This window comes from Cherax quadricarinatus, unplaced genomic scaffold, assembly GCF_038502225.1.
Source record: "Cherax quadricarinatus isolate ZL_2023a unplaced genomic scaffold, ASM3850222v1 Contig216, whole genome shotgun sequence".
Taxonomy (NCBI): domain Eukaryota; kingdom Metazoa; phylum Arthropoda; class Malacostraca; order Decapoda; family Parastacidae; genus Cherax; species Cherax quadricarinatus.
Window position 1 is genome coordinate 176,619 of NW_027195242.1, and position 20,213 is coordinate 196,831.

The 20,213-nt window shown below is 39.1% G+C and overlaps 1 protein-coding gene across 1 annotated transcript in view; it reads left to right on the forward strand.

Moving 5' to 3' along the window:
* LOC128691029 (major facilitator superfamily domain-containing protein 6) overlaps positions 1-20,213 on the forward strand; it is a 159,143-nt gene that overhangs the window by 105,349 nt on the left and 33,581 nt on the right. Inside the window, exon 9 of the mRNA XM_070080197.1 lies at positions 19,378-19,629. Coding sequence (XP_069936298.1) covers positions 19,378-19,629 — 252 coding nt within the window. The remainder of the gene's footprint in view (positions 1-19,377; positions 19,630-20,213) is intronic.

The following is a 20,213-nucleotide window of genomic DNA, read 5'->3' on the forward strand; positions in this document are numbered from 1 at the left end:
TCCCTGTCTTCCATAAGACAACAAGAGTCTTCAGTAAAGGTAAGTAATTGTGATTTAAATGTTCATTTATTTTATTTAGTTCTCATTGTTTTGTGTATGTAAAACTATAATCTTTAAAAAATGCATTTTTGTAAATATTTTTGGGAGTCTGGAATGGATTAATTGTATTTACATTAATTCATGTAGGAAATATTATTTCGGTTTTAGGCCATTGCGATTTTAGGGCCACCTTCTGGAACAGATTATGGCCGATAACCGAGGGTCCACTACACTCATTGTATTGAATACAACAACTGCACTAAAGTTTTAATCATAATATTGTTTACCAGTTTTGTTTACAACGATAAACATGCACAAATGTTGTATATAAGTAATGTTCTATTATATATTTACATATGTATAGTCACTGGACATGTTCCTAGAACTGCTGCAGTCTGTGGAAGTCTTTGAAACAAGGTATCACGCACAGTGGTATCTTACATTCCTCGCACCATAAACCAAGTGTCTTTGCATCTGTCGTTTTGTTTGTGCACAGACAATATATCTCTTCTGAGCCCATTTCTCCTTAGTTGCAGGAAGCTGTATTAGGAAGTGATCACCTTCCTGCCTCAAACGCTTGGGTAATTGCTGATCAGTTTGTGGAAGGTTTTGTGTAGCAGGTGTTGTGACCTGGTACTTGATTATTAATTGTCTGATGACAGATAAACAAAATTCACCATACGGTGGTTTGTTGCAGGTCTTTATTTGGTACATATTACAGTGGACCCCCGCATAACGATCACCTCCGAATGCGACCAATTATGTAAGTGTATTTATGTAAGTGCGTTTGTACATGTATGTTTGGGGGTCTGAAATGGACTAATCTACTTCACAATATTCCTTATGGGAACAAATTCGGTCAGTACTGGCACCTGAACATACTTCTGGAGTGAAAAAATATCGTTAACCGGGGGTCCACTGTATATGCATTGAGCATTGAAGTGTCCATGAGATGGAAGAAAAGTTTCATGTATCACTTGTAACTCTTACGAACACAATCGACAACGCCAATCTGCATTCACATTTGTCAACCAAATGCATGTTTTGTGTATAATCAATCACTGTTGCTGGTTTTAGAATATGTTCATTAGTCACTCTATCCACCTTGCCACTGTCTTTCATTTCGTTATAGTGAATCGATGTTAACACTGTGACATCTCATTTGTCATGCCACCATAATGCCATGATGTCATTGGCAGTAAACACCTGCACCTCACCACTACGAGTGCCTGCGTTGAACCTGGGCATATGTTTATGATTAGAAATGCACTGTGCCACACACATCTGTCATGTTCACTCACAAGAAATCAGTGAGTAAAGGGCTTGTGTACCAGTTATCACTATATAATGTATGCCCCTTACCAAGATTATTATTATTATTATTATTATCACACTGGCCGATTCCCACCAAGGCAGGGTGGCCCGAAAAAGAAAAACTTTCACCATCATTCACTCCATCACTGTCTTGCCAGAAGGGTGCTTTACACTACAGTTTTTAAACTCCAACATTAACACCCCTCCTTCAGAGTGCAGGCACTGTACTTCCCATCTCCAGGACTCAAGTCCGGCCTGCCGGTTTCCCTGAATCCCTTCATAAATGTTACTTTGCTCACACTCCAACAGCACGTCAAGTATTAAAAACCATTTGTCTCCATTCACTCGTATCAAACACGCTCATGCATGCCTGCTGGAAGTCCAAGCCCCTCGCACACAAAACCTCCTTTACCCCTTCCCTCCAACCTTTCCTAGGCCGACCCCTACCCCACCTTCCTTCCACTACAGACTGATACACTCTTGAAGTCATTCTGTTTCGCTCCATTCTCTCTACATGTCCGAACAACCTCAACAACCCTTCCTCAGCCCTCTGGACAACAGTTTTGGTAATCCCGCACCTCCTCCTAACTTCCAAACTACGAATTCTCTGCATTATATTCACACCACACATTGCCCTCAGACATGACATCTCCACTGCCTCCAGCCTACTCCTCGCTGCAACATTCATCACCCACGCTTCACACCCATATAAGAGCGTTGGTAAAACTATACTCTCATACATTCCCCTCTTTGCCTCCAAGGACAAAGTTCTTTGTCTCCACAGACTCCTAAGTGCACCACTCACTCTTTTTCCCTCATCAATTCTATGATTCACCTCATCTTTCATAGACCCATCCGCTGACACGTCCACTCCCAAATATCTGAATACGTTCACCTCCTCCATACTCTCTCCCTCCAATCTGATATCCAATCTTTCATCACCTAATCTTTTTGTTATCCTCATAACCTTACTCTTTCCTGTATTCACCTTTAATTTTCTTCTTTTGCACACCCTACCAAATTCATCCACCAATCTCTGCAACTTCTCTTCAGAATCTCCCAAGAGCACAGTGTCATCAGCAAAGAGCAGCTGTGACAACTCCCACTTTGTGTGTGATTCTTTATCTTTTAACTCCATGCCTCTTGCCAAGACCCTCGCATTTACTTCTCTTACAACCCCATCTATAAATATATTAAACAACCACGGTGACATCACACATCGTTGTCTAAGGCCTACTTTTACTGGGAAAAAATTTCCCTCTTTCCTACATACTCTAACTTGAGCCTCACTATCCTCGTAAAAACTCTTCACTGCTTTCAGTAACCTACCTCCTACACCATACACTTGCAACATCTGCCACATTGCCCCCCTATCCACCCTGTCATACGCCTTTTCCAAATCCATAAATGCCACAAAGACCTCTTTAGCCTTATCTAAATACTGTTCACTTATATGTTTCACTGTAAACACCTGGTCCACACACCCCCTACCTTTCCTAAAGCCTCCTTGTTCATCTACTATCCTATTCTCCGTCTTACTCTTAATTCTTTCAATTATAACTCTACCATACACTTTACCAGGTACACTCAACAGACTTATCCCCCTATAATTTTTGCACTCTCTTTTATCCCCTTTGCCTTTATACAAAGGAACTATGCATGCTCTCTGCCAATCCCTAGGTACCTTACCCTCTTCCATACATTTATTAAATAATTGCACCAACCACTCCAAAACTATATCCCCACCTGCTTTTAACATTTCTATCTTTATCCCATCAATCCCGGCTGCCTTACCCCCTTTCATTTTACCTACTGCCTCACGAACTTCCCCCACACTCACAACTGGCTCTTCCTCACTCCTACAAGATGTTATTCCTCCTTGCCCTATACACGAAATCACAGCTTCCCTATCTTCATCAACATTTAACAATTCCTCAAAATATTCCCTCCATCTTCCCAATACCTCTAACTCTCCATTTAATAACTCTCCTCTCCTATTTTTAACTGACAAATCCATTTGTTCTCTAGGCTTTCTTAACTTGTTAATCTCACTCCAAAACTTTTTCTTATTTTGAACAAAATTTGTTGATAACATCTCACCCGCTCTCTCATTTGCTCTCTTTTTACATTGCTTCACCACTCTCTTAACCTCTCTCTTTTTCTCCATATACTCTTCCCTTCTTGCATCACTTCTACTTTGTAAAAACTTCTCATATGCTAACTTTTTCTCCCTTACTACTCTCTTTACATCATCATTCCACCAATCGCTCCTCTTCCCTCCCGCACCCACTTTCCTGTAACCACAAACTTCTGCTGAACACTCTAACACTACATTTTTAAACCTACCCCATACCTCTTCAACCCCATTGCCTATGCTCTCATTAGCCCATCTATCCTCCAATAGCTGTTTATATCTTACCCTAACTGCCTCCTCTTTTAGTTTATAAACCTTCACCTCTCTCTTCCCTGATGCTACTATTCTCCTTGTATCCCATCTACCTTTTACTCTCAGTGTAGCTACAACTAGAAAGTGATCTGATATATCTGTGGCCCCTCTATAAACATGTACATCCTGAAGTCTACTCAACAGTCTTTTATCTACCAATACATAATCCAATAAACTACTGTCATTTCGCCCTACATCATATCGTGTATACTTATTTATCCTCTTTTTCTTAAAATATGTATTACCTATAACTAAACCCCTTTCTATACAAAGTTCAATCAAAGGGCTCCCATTATCATTTACACCTGGCACCCCAAACTTACCTACCACACCCTCTCTAAAAGTTTCTCCTACTTTAGCATTCAGGTCCCCTACCACAATTACTCTCTCACTTGGTTCAAAGGCTCCTATACATTCACTTAACATCTCCCAAAATCTCTCTCTCTCCTCTGCATTCCTCTCTTCTCCAGGTGCATACACGCTTATTATGACCCACTTCTCGCATCCAACCTTTACTTTAATCCACATAATTCTTGAATTTACACATTCATATTCTCTTTTCTCCTTCCATAACTGATCATTTAACATTACTGCTACCCCTTCCTTTGCTCTAACTCTCTCAGATACTCCAGATTTAATCCCATTTATTTCCCCCCACTGAAACTCTCCTACCCCCTTCAGCTTTGTTTCGCTTAGGGCCAGGACATCCAACTTCTTTTCATTCATAACATCAGCAATCATCTGTTTCTTGTCATCCGCACTACATCCACGCACATTTAAGCATCCCAGTTTTATAAAGTTTTTCTTCTTCTCTTTTTTAGTAAATGTCTACAGGAGAAGGGGTTACTAGCCTATTGCTCCCGGCATTTTAGTCGCCTCATACGACACGCATGGCTTACGGAGGAAAGATTCTTTTCCACTTCCCCATGGACAATAGAAGAAATAAAGAAGAACAAGAGCTATTTAGAAAAAGGAGAAGAACCTAGATGTATGTATATATATATGCATGTGCGTGTCTGTGAAGTGTGACCAAAGTGTAAGTTGGAGTAGCAAGATATCCCTGTTATCTAGCGTGTTTATGAGACAGAAAAAGAAACCAGCAATCCTACCATCATGCAAAACAGTTACAGGTTTTTGTTTCACAGTCATGCTTACCAAAATATGGTGCCATAATTGTTCTCACTATGTCACCTGAGATACCCAATAACATTCTAGTATCTTTCAGTGTTTTATTTCCAGTGTATACAGTTATGTCCAATATCAGGCCACTGTCACAGTCACAGAGTACAGACAGTTTTATACCAAAGCATTTCCTTTTGCTTGGTATATATTTCTTGAACGACAATACACCTTTGAACAAAATCAAAGACTTGTCAATTACAAGATTCTTGAATGGATAAAAGTACATGTTGAACTTTTGTTTCAGATGCATTAAAACATTTCAGATCTTGTATAATCTGTCATTTCTGTCAGGCCTGGTTTTGTCAGAGAAATGCAACATACGTAACGGTAAGATAAATCTGTTCACTGGGATGATTTCGCTGAAGGCCACAGTACAAATTAGCCGATCTGTGGACCAGTATGATTTTATTTTATGCTTATTATCATGAGGCATAAGCATTATTGTTGCAAAAAACAAATACATTTCAGCCACAGTTATCTCTTTCCACTGATGTAGTCTTGACTATGGTGATGTGATTGTATTTACCATGGTGTACTCAAAATACTTGTTACTTTCCCTGACAATATTTTCCATCAAGGGATGGTCCAAGAAGAGTTCAGAGAATTCCAGTTTATTTGCAGCATTTCCAAAGGGACAAGCTGGCAAGATTCCACTTTGAGTGTCATCAAACTGATGGTGATTGGGAACAAAATTGGGATTTTGCTGCCAATCCCAGATGCAGTTTGCTGGTGGATACTGGATATCATAAGTTGGTTGTGGTGTGGTGGTGGATGATGCTCCACTTTGTCCTGGATCTGAGTCAGCGGTGTGGGTCCCAGCCTGGGCTGATGTGTCATGCTGTGTGCCCGTGGCACCACCATTACCACCACCTACTGATGCCTGTGATCTATTCATACCAAGTGTAGCCACATCATCCTTACTTTCACTGTATGTTCCAGGTGTAGGGCCATGGGATGTACTCTGGGATGTACTCTGTCCCTTTGGAATTGCATATGGTACACTACCCGAGTGCACGTGGCAGAGTATATGCTGACGCTTCACTGGTGAATGTGATTCATCGCTATCATTACTCGAATGGTCATAAAGAGCAATAAAATCAAAGTCCACATCACTATCATCACCATTACTCAAGTCCAAGGCCTGGCCACACAAAAATATTAGTTTTCTCTTGTGATGAGGTACAACTGAACATGACTGAGATGCACAAACACCCGAGGTGGAAGGATGAGGATCGTCAGGATTTTCGACACTATTTTTGATATCCTGATCATTGCTTTCGGTCACAAATTGATCAAAACCATAGAATTCCTCTTCAGATCCACTTCCCTCAGTGTCAGAACTGTCAGTTAGGAAGAGGAGAGCCCCAATTCGCCTCAGAGTGAGAGCTGCCTTACCACGAGGCATGGTGAACAAGGCTTACTGAGGCGACGTTCCCACAATGCCCTGCAGGTGCCCAGATTTTTTATTTACTGTGCACACTGACCACTCAGACCCATTCCCTTAGATGTAGGCCTACCAGCCGCCTTGTGCTAAATTTGAGGCCACTAGAATTTTGGTGTAGTTCTACGGTTTGGATCCTGGCTTCACAGCTGTAGAACTACAGCACGAACCCTGAAAGGGTTCAGATCAATATTAACCCTTAAACTGTCCAAACGTAGATCTCTGTTCACTCGTGTAGCGCTTCGAATGTAGATCTACATTTTTTACATAAGAAAGCATGTAAAATCAAACGTAGATCTACATTCAGAGTGCTACGCAAGCGAACGTAGATCTATGTTTGAATAGTTTAAGGGGTAAGTAATAAATAATAATATCAATACAGCCTCTCCTTACTTAACAGCAGAGTTCCTAAGACCACGTTGGTATATAAATTTGTCACTAAGTGAGGAACATACTAAAATGGTACTGGATTTGTGCCAACCATCTTCGATATTTTAATGTCACCTTTTCACCATTTATAACATTTACATTTATAGTTCTGTAAATGTAGGACGCACAGTAGTAATCAGACTGATTGTTTTGTATTGTGAGTAGATTTAGGTCTTCGAAGAGCAGGAAGTATGTTGTCTAGCAGTGAACTTTGTGATCATTTGTACTGCGACTTTTTGTTGATGTATTATTATCATAAGGTGATTTTCTGTTGTGGATCTCCAGGCACATATAGTATAGGTGAGTAATATTAATAATAATAATAATTATTTATTTATTTATTTATCAATTTGAACATGATACAGAGAAGTACAAGGAATACAATTTTTTAAGTGCAGCATGCCAAAGCCCCTTGTATGCATAGCATTATGGGCAGCTTAAAATTAATTTAAGATTAACTAAGCAATGATATATTCAGTGGTACAAAAATTATTGTAAACAGATAACAATTTAGTACAAATGAGTATTACAAAGACAGGTCATAGGGTCATTTACTGTGTTGCTGTGTAATCAGTAGAATGGAATATTATGTTAGGTAATGAAGTTAAATAGTAACAAAGTTTGATTGGGTCACAGGTTGACATTTATGAGATACAATAATGAGATACATAAATGAGATACAATTTATGAGATACAATTATTTAGTATTTATTTAGTTGTGGGTGAGTAAGTGATTTTTGAGAAGAGACTTGAATTTATAAACAGACAGTGTTTCTTTTATATTTACAGGTAATGAATTCCAGATTTTTGGGCCTTATATGTGCATTGAGTTTTTGCATAGAGTGAGATGGACACAAGGAACATCAAAGAGTGATCTGTGCCTTGTGTTATGGTCATGTGTTCTGTTGAGGTTGGCAAGGAGATGTTTGAGGGGAGGGTTAATATCATAGTTAAGTGTTCTATGTATGTAGTAGGTGCAGTAATAAGTATGGATGTTTTGTATTGTGAGTAGGTTTAAAGTTTTGAATATTGGTGGAGTGTGCTGCCTGTAGTGGGAATTTGTTATCATTCTGACTGCAGCCTTTTGTTGAGTAATTAGTGGTCTGAGATGGTTTATTGTTGTTGAGCCCCATGCACAAATTCCATAGGTGAGATAGGGGTAAATAAGTGAGTGATATAGGGCCAGGAGGGCTGACTGTGGAACATAGTACCGTATCTTCGATAGTATGCCTACGGTCTTGGAATTTTTTTTGGAAATTTGTTGTATATGTGTTTGAAATTTGAGTCTATTATCAAGGTGGATTCCTAGGAATTTTCCCTCTGTGAGTTGGTGTCCCACAGGGAAGTGTCCTTGGCCTTCTTCTCTTTCTCCTATACATAAATGACCTACCAAATGCTTCGCAATTACTCAAACCCACACTATTTGCTGATGACACAACATACGTCTTCTCCCACCCGAGCCCAGTCACGCTAGCCAATACTGTAAATACCGAATTACAGAAAATATCTACCTGGATGATTACTAACAAACTTACACTAAACATTGACAAAACCTACTTCATTCAGTTTGGTAACAGAGCTACAGATGTCCCTCTTAACATAATGATAAACGGATCACCTATCACAAAGCTAACAGAGGGAAAATTCTTAGGAATCCACCTTGATAATAGACTCAAATTTCATACACATATACAACAAATTTCTAAGAAAATTTCCAAGACTGTAGGCATACTATCGAAGATACGGTACTATGCTCCACAGTCAGCCCTCCTGGCCCTATATCACTCTCTTATTTACCCCTATCTCACCTATGGAATTTGTGCATGGGGCTCAACAACAAGTAACCATCTCAGACCACTAATTACCCAACAAAAGGCTGCAGTTAGAATGATAACAAATTCTCACTACAGGCAGCACACTCCACCAATATTCAATACACTCAACCTACTCACCATACAAAACATCCATACTTATTACTGCACCTATTACATACATAGAACACTCAACTCTGATATTAACCCTCCCCTCAAACATCTCCTTGCCAACCTCAACAGAAGACATGACCATAACACAAGGCACAGATCACTCTTTGATATTCCTCGTGTCCATCTCACGCTATGCAAAAACTCAATGCACATAAAAGGCCCTAAAATCTGGAATTCATTACCTGTAAATATAAAAGAAACACTACCTGTTTATAAATTCAAGTCTCTTCTCAAAGATCACTTACTCACCCAAAACCAAATAAATACTGAATAACTGAACCTTATAAATTGTATATCTTAAATGCTTCTCACAATTATATCACATAAATGTTAAACCTAAAACCCAATCTAACTTTATTATTTTTTAAATACACTACCTAACAGAATACTCCATTCTACTGAATTTACAACAATGCATGCAACCATATGACCTGTCTTTGTAATACTCACTTGTGCTTTATAGTAATCTGTTTACATTAATGTTTTTCACTGATTTCATCATTGCTTAGTTAATCTTAAGTTAATTTTAAGCCAGCCCGTAATGCTATGCATAGTATAAGTGGCTTTGGCATGCTGCTCTTGTCTGTATTTTTTTGTACCTCTGTATGTGTGCTCAAATTATAAATAAATAAATAAATAAATAAATGTTAAGAGACATCTGCAGCTCTGTTACCAAACTGAATGTAGTAGGTTTTGTCAATGTTTAGAATAAGTCTGTTGGTCCTCATCCAGGTTGATATTTTCTGTAATTCAGTATTTACAGTATTGGCTAGCATGACTGGGCTCGGGTGAGAGTAAACGTATGTAGTGTCATCTGCAAATATTGTGGGTTTGAGTAGTTGCGATGCATTTGGTAGGTCATTTATGTATATGAGAAAGAGAAGAGGGCCTAGGAGACTTCCCTGTGGGACACCAACTGTAATTGGCTGTATGGAAGAGTTTGCCCCATTTGTGCACACATATTGACTTCTGTTGCTGAGGTATGACTTTAGGTAGTTGAGGGAGTGCCCTCTTATACCATAGTGCGACAATTTTATGTGGAGCAAGTCATGGTCAACTTTATCGAAAGCTTTACGTAAGTCAATGAAGATCCCCAGTGGGACTTCTTTTTTCTCTATTGCTGTATAAATATGTTCTAGCATGTGGATAATAGCATCATTAGTATTTTTATTAGGCCTGAACCCAAATTGACAGGAGTTGAGTATGTTGTGGGAGATGAGGTAGGAATAGATACGCTTATGGATTAATTTTTCAAAGATTTTAGAGAGAGGGTGTAAGTTGGATATTGGCCTATAGTTATTCAAGTCTGTGTGGTCTCCTCCTTTATGGATAGGGGTGACCCTTGCTATTTTAAGAACTGTAAGAAAGGTAGAGAATTCAATGGATTTGTTAAAGAGTGTTGCAATGATTGGTAATAGCACCTGTGACACTTTTTTGTATATAATGGGTGGTAAGGTATTTAAATCTCCTGTCTTGTTTTTTAGTTTGTTGATAATAAGGGAGACTTCAGTTGGGTTAGTTGGAGCTAGGAACAGTGTGTTCGGGTAGTTGCCAGTGAGGTAGTCATTTGGTGGGTTATCTGAGCTTGGGATTTTATTGGCAAGGTTTTGTCCTATAGTGGAGAAGAAATCATCGAGTCTGTTTGCTGTTTCAGTAGGTGGAAATTGGGGTTCATCTGGTTTTGTTAATTCAATTTCGCTATTTCGTGTTATCTTTTTTGTTCCTAGTATTTCTGATAGGGTTTTCCAGGTCTATTTTATGTCACCTCGTAAGTTGGATAATCTGTTCTCATAATACAATTTTTTAGCCCTTCTTATTAGGCTGGTTAGGATTGACAAGTAACGTTTTGTTTGGTCTCTGGTTATGTGGCCCATTCTGTACTGTTTTTCGTATAGGTGCTTTGTATTTATGGATTTGAGGATACTGGGTGTTAGCCAGGGACTGTTCAGTCTCTTTGCAGTCATCTGTTTAGTTTTTTTTAGGGCAGTGCTTGTTATAGAGGTATTGGGTCTTTTTTAGAAAATTATTAATACATTCGTCAATATCTGTATAGATTTCTAGCTCAGTGTGCCAGTCAATGTTTGTCACTGCTGCTGTGAAGTTATTGATAGCTGCCTTATTGTGAAGTCTGAAAGTGACTTTAGTAGTGTCTTGGGGTAATTTGCCAAAGTTTGTTATGAGGAAGGTAGGGTAGTGGTCTGTGGTATTATCTGTGATTATGCCTGATCTTAAGGGGGATATGGTGTTGGTCCAGATGTGGTCAAGTAGGGAAACACTAGTCTCTGTAACTCTTGTAGGTTTTGTTACTGTTGGTAGCAACATACAGTTACTCATAGTGTTTGTGAATTCAGTAAGTGATCTTTGTTCATGCGTGCATCAGTTATCATACTTCCTAGGTTTTCACTAAAATGGCTAATGTTTGACTGTGGTACTCTGTAGATGTTTATCACTGTGAGAGGTTTTTGTAGGTATTTGGAATTTAATTTAGTTATTATATATTCCCCAGGTTCATCCCTTGTGCAAGTATTAGTGATACATTCTAGTTGGTCTGAGTAGTATATAGCTGTGCCACCTCCTTGTTGATCTGGCCTACAGCTGTGTATGGCTGTGTAACCAGGAATGGCATAGACATCTGTAGTATCAGGCTTTAGCCAGGTTTCAGTGAGAGTAATGATGGGCATACTGGCATGCAGGGAATTTAGTAATGCTATGAGGTCATCATAATGTTTGCTTAACCCTTTCAGGGTCCGTCCCGTAGATCTACGGCTGGTCGGTGAGTGTCCAAACCATAGATCTATGCCAAAATTCTAGCGCCGTCAAATTTAGCGCAAAAGCGCTCATAGGCCTACATATGAGAGAATGGGTCTGCGCCGTGGGTGTGCGCAGTAAACAAAAAATCTAGGCGCCTGCATAGCATTGTGGGAACGCCGGCTCAGTCACCCTTGTTCACCATGCCTCGTCGCAAGTCAGCTCTCACTCCCCAGAAAATTGGGACTCTCCTCTTCCTGTCTGATAGTTCTGACACTGATGGAAGTGGAAATGAAGACGAATTCTACGACTTTGATAAGTTAGTGACCGAAAATAATGACCAGGATATCGATAATAGTGCAGAAAACCCCGACGATCCTCGACCTTCTACCTCTGGTGTGGGCACTCGTGACTCACGGTCGGGTGTTCCTAAACGTAAGAGAAAACTAATATTTTCCCGTGGCCTGGCCTCTGACTTCAGTAATGACGATGATTCTGACATGGATTGTGATTTTATTGCACTCGACGATCATTCGAGTAGTGATAGTGAGGAAACATATTCACCAGTGAAGCGTCAGTATGTTCGCCGCCGCATGCGCTCGGGTAGTGTACCCTATGCTGTGCCCAAGGGATGGAGTACATCCCGGAGTACATCCCGGAGTACATCCCGGAGTACATCCCGTGGCCCTACACCCATTTTAGGTAGTGATAGTGAGGATGATGTGGCTACACTTGGCATGGATGGGCCACAGACATCAGTGGATGGTGTTAGTGGGGCTGGTGGTGGTAGTGGCACCGCCATGCGTGACTCGCTGTGCCACGCGGGGACCCACGCTGCTGACTCGTCAGTTCAAGGACAAAGCGGAGCGTCACCCACCAGCCCGCCACAACCACCCGTACAACCAGCCTATGATGTCCAGTATCCACCAGCAAACCGTATCTGGGATTGGCAGCAAAATCCCAATTTTGTTCCCAGCCCTCACCACTTTGATGACTCTCAAAGTGGAATTCTACCTACCTGTCCCCTTGGAACCACAGCCAATGAACTGGAATTCTTTGAATTATTCTTTGACCAGCCATTGATGGAAATTATTGTCAGGGAAAGTAATAAGTATTTTCAGTACACCATGGCAAATCCGATCTTATCACCACAGTCAAGACTACACAGGTGGAAAGAGACGACTGTTGCAGAAATGTATTTGCTTTTTGCAACAATAATGCTTATGCCTCACGTCTATAAGCATAATATAAAAGCATACTGGTCCACAGATCGGCTAATTTGTACCCCATCCTTCAGTGAAATAATACCAGTGAACAGGTTTATCTTACTGTTACGTATGTTGCACTTCTCTGACAAAACCAGGCCTGACAGAAGTGACAGGTTATACAAGATTAGAAATGTTTTCATGTATCTCAAACAAAAGTTCAGGATATACTTTTATCCATTCAAGAATCTTGTAATTGACGAGTCTTTGATTTTGTTCAAAGGTAGACTGTCATTCAAGCAGTATATACCGAGCAAGAGGAACCGCTTTGGTATAAAATTGTTTGTACTCTGTGATTGTGACAGTGGCCTGGTGTTGGATATTGTTGTATACACGGGTAGTAAAACATTGAAAGATACCAAGATGTTATTGGGTATATCAGGTGACGTAGTGAGAAACATGATGGCACCTTATCTTGGTAAGGGCCATACATTATATACCGATAACTGGTACACAAGCCCATTACTCAGTGATTTCATGCGAGTGAACAAGACAGATGTGTGTGGCACAGTGCGTTCTAATCGTAAACATATGCCCAGGCTCAACGCAGGTGTTCGTGGTGATGACGTGCAGGTGTTTACTGCCAATGACATCATGGCATTACGGTGGCATGACAAACGAGATGTCACATTGTTGACAACCATTCACCGTAATGAAATGCAAGACAGTGGCAAAGTTGATCGAGTGACTAATGAACGTATTCGAAAACCAGTGACAGTGATTGATTATACACAAAACATGCGCTTGGTTGACAAGTGTGACATGCAGATTGGTTTTGTTGACTGTGTTCGTAAGAGTTACAAGTGGTACATGAAACTTTTCTTCCATCTCATGGACATTTCAATGCTGAATGCATATAATATGTACCAAATAAAGACTGGTAACAGACCACCGTATGGTGAATTTTGTTTGTCTGTTGTCAGACAACTCATAATGAAGTACCAGGTAACAACACCTGCAATACAACATGGTCCTCGAATTCATCACAATATACCCAAGCGTTTGAGGAGAGAAGGTGATCATTTCATAATACAGCTTCCTTCAACTCAAAAGAAATTTGCTCAGAAGAGATGCATTGTCTGTGCACAAACAAAACGACGGCAACAAAGACGCAAAGACACTCGGTTTATGTGTGAGGAATGTAAGGTGCCTCTGTGCATGGTGCCTTGTTTCAAGGAGTTCCACAAGCTCCAGCAGTTCTAAAACCATGTCCAGTGATTGTAAATATGTAAATATATGATAGAACATTAGTATTATACAAGATTTGTGCATGTTTATTTTAATGAACAACAGTGGTAAACAATAATATGATAATAACTTTAGTGCGGTTATTGTGTTCAATACAGTGAGTATATATATATCAATTATATACAGTATTGGTCTCTCAGGCCCCAAATGCTAGTAGGAATAGAAAAAAATTGGAAAAGAAAAGAAAAAACAACTAAAACAACAAAATAATATAATACGCGTATGTGGAATTCGTCGATGTTGCCGCCACCACATCATTTTCTACAAACTTCTTCGCACTGTATCTCGGTAAGTACTGATCAGATTCTAATTTTTTTTGTTTTATTACCTTCACAAAAATATGCTCTTTAATTCTGTAAGAAAAAATAATTTTTTTTTTTTTTTCAAAATTTCTTGGACACTTGTGCGTGACTTCAGATTTTGGCCTTGGACCCTGAAAGGGTTAAAGATCTGATATTGTAGTTAAAAACAGTTATGTTGTTGATGACTCTGGGGAGTGCCTTTGATTGTTCTGTTGTGTAGTAATTACTGTTTGATTCATAATGTAAGTAATACAGTAGACCATTATATTACACAGATTTATTTTTTTTTTTTATTATCACACTGGCCGATTCCCACCAAGGCAGGGTGGCTCGAAAAAGAAAAACTTTCACCATCATTCACTCCATCACTGTCTTGCCAGAAGGGTGCTTTACACTACAGTTTTTAAACTACAACATTAACACCCGTCCTTCAGAGTGCAGGCACTGTACTTCCCATCTCCAGGACTCAAGTCCGGCCTGCCGGTTTCCCTGAACCCCTTCATAAATGTTACTTTGCTCACACTCCAACAGCACGTCAAGTATTAAAAACCATTTGGCTATTACACTATTGAAGGATTGTGGCATAATTTTATATGACACATCATAAAATTAACTTAACACTGTTTAGTGTGTTCAGTTTGTGGTTGGGGAAAAATTTAAAGAATTGGCTGTGGGCTACAGGGGTATTTTCCCAGGTCTCAGGCTGCCTGGCTCTGGGCCAGGCCATTGTCTCTGCAGGGGAGACCTACCTAGCTACCATGCCACCCACCCCTCTCCCAGGCCTCCATGTGTCTAGTATGACTCTCTTCTCAGAGCTGTGTTTGTCAATTGTGTTGTGATCTTTTTATATGAAAAAAAAGACACATAGATCACAACTACCTGAATAAGCTTGACTGACTGACTTGACTGAATTGACTTTACTGAATTGACTTTACTGACTTGACTACTGACTTGATCAAACTGACTGACTTGCTAAGTTGACTTTACTGACTTACTGACTTGACTGACTGACTTGAAGTTAGACTTTTTCACAGAAAATAACCCTGACAAATCTAGAAGCAGTTCTCTGAAACTGGTTCTAGAGCAGCTGATGATGCCTTACCATCAGCTGTATAATGTACTGCAGGGTAAAATAGCCCAGAGATCCATTACAGAATTTATGCACATGCCAGTACAACCATTGACTTCAGTACCAGAACCTCTACCATCCACCTCAGCCCGTAGGGCCACGGCATAACTCTCCGCTCTCTTCACAATTATCCACAAACACCAGCAGTCACAATTTAAGGTAAGAAATGCTATTATTTCTGTTGAATTTGTAATCTTAAGCAATAAAAACAATACATTACATCACAACATTGAAAAACAGCTACACATTCATTTTTATTGTTGTAAGATCTTGTGGTCTAAGAAAAGTTGTTTGGCTTTTTTTTGGGGCTCATAGGAACATAATCTTATTTTTCCCATAAGTTCTTCAGTTTACCTGACATGGATTTACCTAACACAGCATTTTCAGGAACGTAACTACAGTAGGGCCCCACTTATAAGGCAGGTTAGGTTCCAGGCTACTGCCGGAAAGCAGACATCGCCGGAAAGTAGAACGCCATTTTTTCCACTTATAAATGCATATAAATGACAGATAACAAGTTTACACTAACATGTTAAGTTAGCATTAAAAAGTAAAATACACACACAGTACACTCATTATTTACCTCAAAATATTTGTAGTCTTAATGTAGGGCAAAAGGTGAGTAGTATTTACTGTAAGAAGTTAGGTGTGGTAGCCCTCCTGGCCCTCCCCCCACCCACACATAATATACTACAACAATGCTTAAAGCCCCAGAGAGTGATAACATGCATATACAGTATACTCATTACTTACCTTAAAATATTTGTAGTCTTAATGTCAGGTGAAAGGTGAAAAGTATTTATTTGTAGAAAGTGGTGTGGTAGGTAGGGTAGTGTAGGGTAGCATAGGGTAGTGTTGGGTAGTGTAGGGTAGCATAGGGTAGTGTAGGGTAGTGTAGGGTAGTGTAGGGTAGTGTAGGGTAGTGTAGGGTAGCGTAGGGTAGTGTAGGGATGCCAGCCTGGCCACCCCACCCACTATGTAAATAAACAGACGATGCGTCTAGTTATGGTTCATAAACATTCATATAAACACCTTACATTGTGTACAAGTTGTCGCCACAGTGGTACAGTAGAATATATAAAGACCAACATTTCCATTCTCATGTAATTTTTAGAAGGAATGATGCTCTGAAAAATTATTATTAATAATAATTATTATTATTATTATTATTATTATTATTATTATTATTATTATTATTATTATTATTAATTATTATTATTATTATTATTACATATTATTATTTTTATGATTATTATTATTATTGCAAGTTATTATTATTACAAGTTATTATTTTTGCACGTTATTATTATTATAATCATAATAAAAATAGAAGCACTAAACCCACAAGGGTCATGAGTTGCTATATATAGAGTGAAGGCATACGAAAGGAATATTTGTCTACAGTTATCCCCCAGTGTTTGACTAGAGAAAACATAATTCTTCCGACACTCCTACAGAGCCGCTTTGTAAACAAATCTCATATTTATGTCACTTTTTATTTTGTGGTGTATGTATAATGTTTATATGCTATGTAACGTGTTTCTTATATAATTTTGAAGAAAATATCATAGATGGATTAATGAAAATACAGCAGGGCCCCACTTTACGGCGTTTCGCTTTACGGCATTCCGCTAATATGGACATTTCAAATTATGACCAAAACTCGCTATACGGCTCCCCCCACCTGTCTTTCTAATACAGTCACAGCTGCCCACCGAGTTTGTTTACATTCTCCCTGAGCACATCTCCTTATTATGTCTGGAAACTTTCCAAAATTTCAAGTGTTTTAAAGTTATTGTATATTTTATATGTATTGTACTTGATAATTAAACTTGTGTACACCTGTACCTAAATAAACTTACACACTGTGCTGGCATGTAGGTACACATTAAAATCACTAAGAGTCTCTCTACTCTTGATGCAATAATAATAATAATAATAATAATAATAATAATAATAATAATAATAATAATTAATAATAATAATAATCTCTTGGGCGCATTAATGTCGCATATTACGTTAATATAGACATTTCCCTTAATCTATCTATGATATTTTTTTCAAAATTATATAAGAAACACATTATGTAACACACAAACATGATACATGCACCCACAGTATAAAAATTTATACAAATATATATGAGATGTTTACCAAACGGTTTGTAGAAGTTTCGGAAGAATTACGTTTTCTCTAGCCCGTCACCTGTTACTAGGGATAACTGTAGAAAAATATTCCTTTCGTATGCCTTCACTTTATAGCTATAATTCTGTACTAACGTGTACACAGTGTAAGAGTATTTGTTTCGTGATTTAATTATTATAATAAAAATATTATAAGGTAAAAGCTTCACAAACTCTTACAAATGTACATGAATGAACTAAAACTGGACACGTATTAATACCGTCTATTTCGCCTGACCGAGTGATCGTCCACAACCTGTTCAGTTTGTTTGTTTACGCTGTCTGAGCTCGGTGTATCATTAAATGTTGTATATTACGTTAATATACACATTTTCATTAATCCATCCGTGATATTTTTTTTCAAAATTATATAATAAACACGATACATAACATAAATACATAACAACATATGTGTAGAGAACCTAGGATAACCCAAAAAAGTCAGAGTGACTTACTTCCATTGCCTTCACTCAGAGCATCATTTCTTCTCAAAATGATGTTACATGAGAATGGGAGTGTTCTTCTTTATTTATTCTACCGTATCAATGTAGAGACAACCTGTACACAATGTAACTTGTACACAAACCAGACGTGTACACTGTTTACAAAACTTACCTTCGCCTGGTTTGTTTACATAACTCTGCGCCTGTACTCTCTCATGCACTCATTCTTTCTCTCTGGTATGGTAGCCTGGCTGACTACCATACATACCACACTTGATTTTTTACAATAAATACTACTCATCTCACCCTATATTTTAAGGTAAGTAATGAGTGAACTGTATATACATTTTATCGCTCTGGGATGCTTAAATATCATAGAATAGTATGTGTGGGTGGGGTGGCCTGGTATGGTAGCCTGGCTGACTACCATACATACCACACTTGATTTCTTACAATAAATACCACTTGTCTCACCCTAGATTAAGACTATAAATATTTTAAGGTAAGTAATGAGTGCACTATGTGTGTATTGTACTTTTCTATTGTTTTTTTGATGCCTGGTTCTATTGCTAACATAATATATGTTAGTGTAAACTTATTATCTAGTGTTTGTATGCATTTGTAAGTGGAAAAAAAGGGTGTTCCACTTTATGGCGGTTTCTGCTTTACGGCGGTAGCCTGGAACCTAACCCGCCGTATAAGTGGGGCCCTCCTGTATCTATATTTACATAAAATAAGAAATTTAAAATGCCCAAGAGAGATTATTATTACGTAGCATTTCTACGGCGACATGAGTAGAGAGACTTAGTAATTTTAATGTGTACCTACACGCCAGCACAGTGTGTAAGTATATTGAGGTACAGGTACACATAAGCATAATTATCAGAGCACATGTAAAATACACAATAACTTTAAAACACTTGAAATTTTGGCAAGTTTCCAGACATAATAGATGTGCTCACAGAGAATGTAAACAAACGGGGTGGGGCGCACCATATTTGAAGGACTGCATGCCATATAGCAAATTTTGGTCATAATTTGAAATCTCCGTATTAACGGAATGCCGTAAGGTGAAATGCCGTAAAGCAGGGCCCTACTGTATAATGTAATATAACGGTCTACTGTAATAATGTCAATATAAACAATAATAATAATAATAATAATAATAATAATAATAATAATAATAATAATGATAATAATAATAATTACACTCCTGCCTGCAGATTGGTTCACTAAGCAAATGGGTGCCAACTATGTCACCTCACTGGTCTTCATCCTCTACTTCTTCCGTCTATTGGGCCTGTCTATCGTGGGGGCACACGGACCGGTGTGGGCCACCCTTCTGGTCGAGTTGCTCAATGGGCCCTGTTTTGGCTTGGGATACACGGCCATCGTGGCCCACTCAGCCAGTGTCTCTCCGCCAGGGACTAGCACCATCGTCCAGAGTCTGGTCAACATCTGCTACGACAGTGTCGGTGAGTCGGCTTGGATGGTACCAGTTGTCTGGCCAGTCCACAATTTATGGATTGTCCAGTCTGTGACTTATGGACTGTCCAGTCTGTGACTTATGGACTGTCTGGTCCTCAATTTATGGATTGTCCAGTCCATGACTTATGGACTGGCCAGTCTTGGACTTATGGACTGTCCAGTCCTCAACTTATGGACTCTCTAGTCCTTAATTTATGGACTGTCCAGTCTGTGGCTTATGGACTGTCCAGTCTGTGACTTATGGACTGTCTGGCCCTCAATTTATGGACTGTCCAACCCATGACTTATGGACTGTCCAGTCTTGGACTTATGGACTGTCCAGTCCTCAACTTATGGACTCTCTAGTCCTCAATTTATGGACTGTCCAACCCATGACTTATGGACTGTCCAGTCTGTGATTTATGGTCTGTGCAGTTCTCAACTTATGGACTGTCTTGTTCTTGACTTACGGACTGTCCAGTAAGCAACTTATTGACTGTCCAGTCGATAAGACACGTGTAACATCTGGGTGTCTTTATAGATGAATAGCACACATGGACAGCACCTGCGTGTCTTTATTGTTGAATAAGAC